Raw genomic sequence first — 9,028 nt, forward strand, 5'->3', positions numbered from 1 at the left:
AGGACTACAGATGCATGCCACAATATCCAACTAATATTTTCTATTTTTAGTAGAGACAGGGTCTCCCTCCTGATACTACTCAGGCTAGTCTTGAACTTTTGACCTTAAGTGATCCTCAAACCTTGGCCTCCCAAAGTGCTGGGATTACAGGCATGAGTCACCATGCGTGGCCAAAAATTCTTTTTGATAAAGATCTTAGGAACTCAAAAGATGATGCTTTTACTTTCTGTTACCTAGAATTTATTTTATTCTTGAATCTTCTTACATAGAACTGACTTATTTATTGTTGAACATTGATTGTGTACTCCAAATTGTATGTATCATAATACTGTGTAGTATACATATATATGTAAAACAGGGATTTTTGTGATCTAATCTGGATAAAAGATGAAAGATAAAAAGACTCTACTTATTAAATACAATAACTGTAAACATCTCTAAAATAACTATAGACATAAGCATTAGTGATTAGGTACAAAGAAAACCTATTGTTCCTCTTCCCAAAAAGAATTTAAAAAATTAAAAATTATAAGAAATTTGGCTCAGTGCTCATAGCACAGTGGTCATGGTGCCAGATGCTTACACCTAGGCTGATGGGTTTGAACCCGTCCTGGGCCAGCTAAACAACAGTGACAACTGCAATAAAAAATATCCAGGCATTGTGGTGGGTGGTAGTCCCAGCTACTTGGGAGGCTATGGCAAGAGAATCTCTTAAGCCCCAGAGTTTGAGGTTGCTGTGAGCTGTGACACCGTAGCATTCTATGGAGGGTGACATAATGAGACTCTGTCTCCAAAAAAAAAAAAAAAAAAAAAAAATTTAAGAAATTTGGAAAAAAAAAAGCATATTTATCATGCAAATTTCCAATTACTATGTAAATATTTTTTAATTATTTAAGAAAGTATACATTAAATATAGTTAAGTAGACATTTTAGTTTTTTCCTACTGTTGTAATGCAATAAATACTTTTAGATTTCTCTCCTTCCCTTCCTTTAAACCCCACACCCATAGCCAGTTTGTAATTTTACTTGTAAAAGTTATTTCTGTTAAGGTTTTAGGCAAGTGCCTCAAAAAACACCTTGAAAGGTTTATTTTCATTATTTCCTAAAGGATTATTCAGTAAACAATTTAAAGTGCTTTTTTAAAAATCAGGAACTGTAGAATATCTTTTCTTACTAGAAAGATATTTGTATTTATTTTACAAATAATGGAACTTGAATGTTTACTTAGTGCTAGATTTTGTTTGAGATGCTTTATATATGCTTGTAGGCATTATTTTATTTAATTCTAGCAAAAATCTTTATTAGTAAAAGTTCTGTTATTGTTTCCCTTTTCTGAGACAGGGAATTGAGTTTTAGAGGTTAAATAACTAGTTCAGATAGTGCCAGTAATAAGTACTTTGAAAAGTTATGGAAGCTTTATTGCAGATAACTTATAAAAGTTATTTTCAAGTTGTGTTTTTCAACTTTTTCGTTGCTTAATGTAAAAGTAATATTGTATGAAGAATAAAAAGGCAACATGTTAGTTGCTACAAAGCTATCATAAAAATATTTTTAAAATCTCAACTTTATAATAGCTTTCTTGACTTTAATAATAATAATTAAAAATTCTTTTCTAGGGCCAGGTGTAAAGACTGCCACCTGTAATCTCAGTGTTTGGAAGGCCATGGCAGGAGGATCGCTTGAGGCCAGGAATTCTGGACTAGTTGGGCAATATAGCAAGACTCCTGTCTTTAGAAAACATTTAAAAATTAGCTGAGCATGTTGACATAAGTCTGTAGTCCCAGCTACTCAGGAGGCTGACGTGGGAGGATTACTGAAGCCTGGGACGTGAGGCTATAGTGAGCTATAATTATGCCACTATACTTCAACCTGGGTGACAGGGCAAGACTATTTCTCAAAACATTGGCTGGCACTGGGAGGCCAAGGCAAGAGGATCACTTGAGGCAAGGAGTTCTAGACCAGCCTGAGCAAGAAAAGACTTCTGTCTCTACAAAAACTAGAAAAATTAGCCAAGCATGATAGTGCATGCCTGTAGTTACAGCTACTCTGGGGGCTGAGGCAGGAGAGTTGCTTGACCCCAGCAGTCTGGGGTTACAGTGAGCTGTGATGAGGCCACTGCATTTCAGCCTGGGTGACAGAGCAAGACTCTCACTCAAAAAACAAAACAGAAACAGTTTTCTAATCGACATTGCATTGGCAAGTCAACTTTCTAAAAATCAATTTCAGAAAATCACTTTTATCCCTTGCCATGTTTAACATTAAAGAACATGTTAAAATAAAACTCCCTGGAAGAAAAAATCACTTTTAGTTTATTCTTTTTCCTTGTATACCTTACAAGAGGATTTTTCCTCCTTATTTTTTAAGTTAGTCAGAGCTGTAATGCTATAGGATTTCAAGTCAAAATTTATTTGAATTTAGCTGGCAATACTTTGTCAGTAGTCTTAGTAATGATAGGTGATGGCCAGGGAGTCTGTGGTTTATATTCTGAGTTGTTTACACTAGCTGGTGTGTGGCTGAGCCTTAATTCTCTCTTTGTAAGAAAGTGGATCAGAAAGGATGACTTCTGTCATCTCCCAGCCTTCTGTCCCCTCCTGCTTGTCACACCGTTGGCAATACCTACTTACTATTTGTTGAACACCACTTGCTAGATCCTATACCCAGCAAACGGCAGATACTAACTTATGTAATCCTCACAACAATTTGGATTATCATTCCAGTTTTAGAAATGAGAAAACTAAGGCTGCGGTTTGTTGATCAAGGTCAAAGAAGTATAGACAGAACTTGTGTTAAAATTAAGGTTTTTAAAAGATTCTGAAAGCCTATGCTCTTTACCCCTATGCCACACAACAGATGAATGGAAAAGCCATCTCAGTAGTTGAAAAAAAAAATAGAACAAGTGAATTGAAAGATTCTGTTACAACAGATTACGTCTTAAATGACTAAGTCTTCCTTTCCCTATCTCTTCAGCCCTTTGGGCAGTTTTTGTGAGGTTTAGCTTAGCTTGTCTTCTTTTTTACTCTCTGCTATCTTACCCACTGCTGAAATTGCCACCCCATACAGCGCCTCTGCCTTGTCTCCCTTTCGTCATTTGGCCAGATAACTTTTTTATAATGATAACAGGATGATAGCTGCCAGCCTACCTTTTTCTTATGGTATTTTAGGTATCTTCTGGTCTGTTGCATCACACTGATGCGTGATTGCCGTAGGTAGCTCTGAAATCCTGTGTAAGATGTGTAAGACTTCATTGTGTAAGCCATATAATATAAGGTCAGATTTATTGAATTTTCCTCTGAGAAGCCTCTTCTCAGATTTTAAGAACATTGATGTTTCATGAACACGTGTTGTGCTCCAAGGCACACTTGCATAAATTATGTTATTTAATAATCTTACTCATCTGATACCTTTTGTCAGGAGAAAAATGTCTGCAAATTATGATGTAAAATATTCTTGTTAAATTATTTTACTAGATGAGGCCAGGAATATTTGGTATATTTATATATTTTTTTTTTTTGAGACAGAGTCTCACTTTGTTGCTCTGGGTATGTTATAGAGTCATAGCTCACAGCAACCTCAAACTCTTGGGATCTGGCAGTGCCTGTGGCTCAAGGAGTAGGGTGCCAGCCCCATATGCTGGAGGTGGTGGGTTTGAACCTGGCCCCAGCCAAAAACAAAACAAAACCAGAAAACCGTCTTGGGCTCAAGTGATTCTTTTGCCTCAGCCTCCTGAGTAGCTGGGACTATAGGCCTCCACCACAACACCTGGCTATTTTTAGTATTTTTAGAGACTGGGTCTTGCTATTACTCAAGCTGGTCTTGAACTCCTGAGCCACAATGCGTGGCTGTTTTTAGGGGGTCTCACTATTCCTCAGGTTGGTCTTGAACTCCTGAGCTCAAGTGATCTGCCTGCATTGGCCTCCCAGAGTGCTGGGATTACAGATGTGAGCCACAGCACTCAGCCCTTGGTATATTTATGTTAATGATATTAGTGGGTTATTTGATTTGTTAACCTGTAAGAAATCTGTAAGCTGATATTTTAGGTATTAAAGTACTATGTTGTCTTTAGAGAAAACCTAAAGATAGTTTATCTTTCCCCCAACATATAGCTTTACTTATAGATCTTATTTTTATATATTTCATTGTTATTTTCATCTATAACACTAAAATGCTTTTAGATTTTTAAATTAAATACATTTTGTTGAAAAAAGTAATTATGAGGCATTTTCTTCCCTTTTTAAAGATTTTGATGGATCATCAAAATCTGTCAGAACATGTACTCTGCATGGTTTTATATCTGATTGAATTAGGACTTGAAAATTCTGCTGAAGAGGAATCAGATGAGGAGGTAAGTAGTTTCTTATATTTAAAAATTTTTCAAATGCGGGCAGCTAGTCGTTGCCATATCAGACATGTCATAACTTTGCTGATTATGTCATGTTAAAAGGTCTTTTTTTGATCTTCAAATACATATGGTCTTTTGGAGCTTTTGTTCATATATTAAACTCTGATTATGTGATTATTGAATTTGTAACTTATGGTTTATATCATAAAAATTAATCTAAGAAAAGTAATGCGTTTTTGTTTGCACTAAAAAGTAAAGTGACTGTAGATAACTTTAAGTTATCTTTTTTCCTCTGATATCTAAACAGCTTCTTCATCACTGTCACTGATTGATTATTGGTAAATAATTATTAAGTTAGGACTTCAGTCAGAAATTCTAATAATTTGAATAGAGATTATTTTTGAGTAGCAAATTCTTTCTGTAAGGATTTTAAGGTAATGGAATGAATGTTGTTAATGTAGAAGAATGATTAAAGTACTTAAGAATACCAGTTGTTAATGTGTATCATTAAATAATAAAAGCAATTGTTACTACAAATTAATTTTTACAAATGTGAAAGGTTCTTTTTTTTTTTTTTTTCTGAGACAGAGTCTCACTATAGTGAGCTCCCAGTAACCTCAAACTCTTGGGCTTAAGCAATTCTCATGCCTCAGCCTTCCAAGTCGCTGATTTATATATTTTTTTTTTTTTGAGACAGAGTCTCACTATAGTGAGCTCCCAGTAACCTCAAACTCTTGGGCTTAAGCAATTCTCATGCCTCAGCCTTCCAAGTCGCTGGGACTGTAGGCGCCTGCTGCAACACTGGCTGTTTTTTTGTTATTGTTGTCATTGTTGTTTAGCCGGCCTTGGCTGGGTTTGAAACCACCAGCCCTGGTACATATAGCCGGCACTGAGCTATATGCGTTGAGCCAAAAGGTTGTTTTTATCTCCTCCCTCCAAAAAAGACCAAATACAACACAGCACAATAAGGACAACAAACAAACAAATTAAAAAAAAAAAAGCAATCACCTCAGTAAGTTCTTTTGTAGTTCAGGTTATGTCAAGATACAGTTTTTCATAGGTATTAAAAGGTCTTTAAAATTCCTCTAAGACTAGGTCATACTTTTGGTTGAATTTTTTCAGACTTTCTTTCACAGTTAGTCAAAACTAACATTATTTGACTGTATTGTTACTTATGTGTTTTGATAAATACTTTGTAATGATGTTTCCATATTGAAAAATATATTTTTCAGGAGACATTTAACTGACTCAGTCAGACTTTTCCATATTACTATTGAGAAACTTATTTTTGTATTTTGTGTTTCTATTTGGTTTTTTAAATTTATCTACTTTCTGCTTTGTGGATGAAGCTATAAGGAAGTCAGGAATATGACAGGCAATGGATCATTATTTGGGCTTGTTCCACCTCCATTGTACCTTAGATATGACATGACAAGGTTTGATATTCATTATTTTTATGTTGTAGGCATTAGTGGGTGGACCAGAACGTTGTCATGATAGTTGGTTTCCAGGCAGTAACTTGGTGTCGAACATGCGGCATTTTATAAACTATGTCAGAGTGAGAGTTCCGGACACTGCTCCTGAAGTGAAGAGAGACTCCCCTGCAAGTACCAGCTCTGACAGCTTGGGGTCTTTACAAGTAAGTCAAGAGTGAGAAGGAAAAGCTTTATGTCGTGTTGGGACACACTGTTTAAATTATCTGGTGATATCCAAACATATTATGTGGTTGAAAAAACTTTAAGTTATCTTTTTTTGCTCAGCAGAAAAACTTTTATTATCATGTCACAGATGTTTGTACAAATAGTGTCCATAAAGTTCGTGTGCAATTTAAAATAGACGATTTAGTCTGTTTTATTTTACTTTTTAAAATTAAATTAAATTTTTTTTATTGTTTGGGATTCATTGAGGGTAAATTATCTTTTATTTTTTTGTGATATATCTAAGCAACTTCTGCCTCACTAGTCTCTTTCCTTTAATCTGCCAGAGTTCACGACGGCCTAAAGTTCTTCAAAGAGAGGTAGATGTGTATGATATTTGCATTCACTAGCAATATGTCTTTAACTGGAAATGGGGGAAAAATCACTTAGAAGTATTTGTGTGTGTATGTGTGTTTAATATTGTTAAATTTAAAAATTGTTTCTTTAATAATTTATGTGTGTTTTTTGTAAAGTATTTAAGCTTAGTATTAAAGAAAATTCATATTATTGAACTTAAAAAATAATGTGGGGTGTTTGATAGTGGTTTGTTCTTATTAGTATTAGATGTATTTGGACCGATTATAGGTGGCACATTGGGTCTGTTTGTATTTAGCATTGCAGCTGTATTACTAACATCTTAAAAATGACTTGGATACTTTTTAAATCAAATCAATTTTATTACTGGAAGCATGCTCATTTAAAAATAAGTTTTTTTTTTGCTTCTGTGACAATTAATTAACTTTGATAAAATAAGCCCATAAAAGTCTTTAAACAGTATATGTTGTATATTTGGACTCATTTTGAAAATTGGCTTTCTCATTGCATGTAGGTTAATTTCATTAATTTTTTAACTTTTGAAAAGCAGAATTACCTTTAAATAGTATGCCACATAACTAAACTTAAGCACTTCTGATCCTCACAACCTAGATTTTTGTAAGTAGAGAACATTGAATCAGGCATTTCTCATAGTAGAGTCTATTCATAGGAGCTTTCTTTGTCTTTGACATATTTTTACTGAGAATGCTGTATAGAGTTTTAATTAAAATATTGGAACCTCTGTAAAAGGGTTTTTCCTCTAATGCTGGTAGAGAGTACTTTAGAAAACAGCTTGGGTATGAAGAAATAGTGCATACTGTACTTAGACTCATAAAAAGCCTAACTGATAGTGGGGCTTTTTCTATATTTACTTTAAAATAATTAAGGAAATCCATTAAACTCACTCATATCTTAATTAAAAGGTGATTTCTAAGAGCCCTAATGCAGTTTGGGTACTTTAGGCTGTTTAGAAGATAAATTGATGAGAAAAACATTTAGTTAAAAGAAAATTTGTTCAAATAACAAATCACAGTGATAGTAAAATATGAAACAGATTAACTTGATTTTTCTTTCTTATATTTTACTTTAGTAACTTTGAACATTTATGCTAGAAGTAATTTTCAAACTTTGAAGCTTCTTAAAAGTAAAATTAATTACCATTTCAGATTCATCCACTTCGAAAATTTTTAAAAAGTTAATTTGTAATTTTTTTCACTGGAAATTGTAGCAGTCCTTCAAAAATTTGTAAAGAGGATTGTGTACTTGATAAAGGTTGAATAGAACAGCTTTTCTACCTTTAAACTGATGAGGAATTTAGTTTATGATTTCTCTTCAGTATGACTAGAGATGTTACTTAATTCTGTTTTCTCAGATAGACAGACTCAGGAGATTGAGAAAGAAATGTTACTGCTGATAATCTTTTCTCGTTACCATTTCCAGACTGAAAGGGCCTAAGTATATTTGAGAGAGTGAAAGGACAGATTTGTTGAATAAATGTTTGGGTAATCTTTGAACATTCCTTTTGGAAAATGTAGTATTAGTATGTTTTAAAATTATTAAATAACTTCTCTTGATTTTTCTTTTTTTTAAATGGTAGAATTCTGGTACAGCTCAAGTTTTCAGCTTAGTGGCAGAGCGCAGAAAGAAATTTCAGGAGATCATCAATCGCAGTAGCAGTGAAGCAAATCAGGTGGTTCGTCCCAAAACATCAAGTAAATGGTCTTCTTCTGGTTCAGCTCCGCAGTTAACTACAGCCATTTTGGAAATTAAAGAAAGCATATTGTCTTTGCTAATTAAACTTCATCACAAACTCTCAGGGAAACAAAATTCCTACTATCCTCCTTGGCTTGATGACATAGAAATTTTAATCCAACCAGAGATTCCTAAATACAGTCATGGAGATGGCATAACTGCCGTAGAAAGAATTTTACTAAAAGCTGCATTACAAAGCAGAATGAACAAACGCATTATTGAAGAGATATGTAAAAAAGTGACCCCTCCTGTACCACCTAAAAAAATCACTGCAGCAGAGAAGAAAACACTGGACAAAGAAGAAAGGTAATTTTTATTTTTAATGTTTTAAACCTATGGTACAGTTAAAGATCTGGTATTTTCTCCCTTTTTGGTCATCTAAAACTAAATAACCTAGATGTTTAATGGCAATTGTCATAGTTGATTAATAAGATAAAAGCATGGCCAGTGCTTGTGCATGTAATATGATGAATTCATTGGGGGAGACAAGATGAGAGTTTTTGACCCCAACATTTAATTACTACCTTTGGGACAGGATGGCACGTACCCATCTGTAGTCCTAGCTACTTTGGAGACTGAGGAGGTGAGACTAGCCTGGATGATATAGCAAGACTCCCTCTCTACAAAGAATAAAAAAATTAGCCAGATGTGGTGGCATGTGTCCATAGTTCTAGCTGCTAGGGAGGCTGAGTTAGAGGGATTACTTGAGACCAGTAATTTGAGGTCATAGTGAGCTATGATTGTGCCACTGCATTCCAGCTGGGGCAACAGAGCAAGACCCCATCTCAAAAGAAAAAAAAAATTACTATCTTAAATCTCTAGGCTCTTTTGGAAAAAATTGTTATTGCTGTTACTATTTTGGGGATTTAATAATTCTCTCATTCTTTTCAAAAACTATTATCAATTCAACTTTATTTATTTATTT

At 34.2% G+C, this 9,028-nt stretch overlaps 1 protein-coding gene across 1 annotated transcript in view; it reads left to right on the plus strand.

Annotated features, from left to right (window-relative positions):
• Nucleotides 1-9,028, plus strand: part of UBR3 (ubiquitin protein ligase E3 component n-recognin 3 (putative)) — a 223,553-nt gene that overhangs the window by 114,866 nt on the left and 99,659 nt on the right. The window contains exons 20-22 of the mRNA XM_023507551.1: nt 4,238-4,342; nt 5,805-5,978; nt 7,949-8,409. Of these exons, the coding sequence (XP_023363319.1) occupies nt 4,238-4,342; nt 5,805-5,978; nt 7,949-8,409 (740 nt within the window). The remainder of the gene's footprint in view (nt 1-4,237; nt 4,343-5,804; nt 5,979-7,948; nt 8,410-9,028) is intronic.

The sequence above is a fragment of the Otolemur garnettii genome, unplaced genomic scaffold, assembly GCF_000181295.1.
Source record: "Otolemur garnettii isolate 467f Iridium unplaced genomic scaffold, OtoGar3 scaffold00187, whole genome shotgun sequence".
Classification (NCBI taxonomy): Eukaryota; Metazoa; Chordata; class Mammalia; order Primates; family Galagidae; genus Otolemur; species Otolemur garnettii.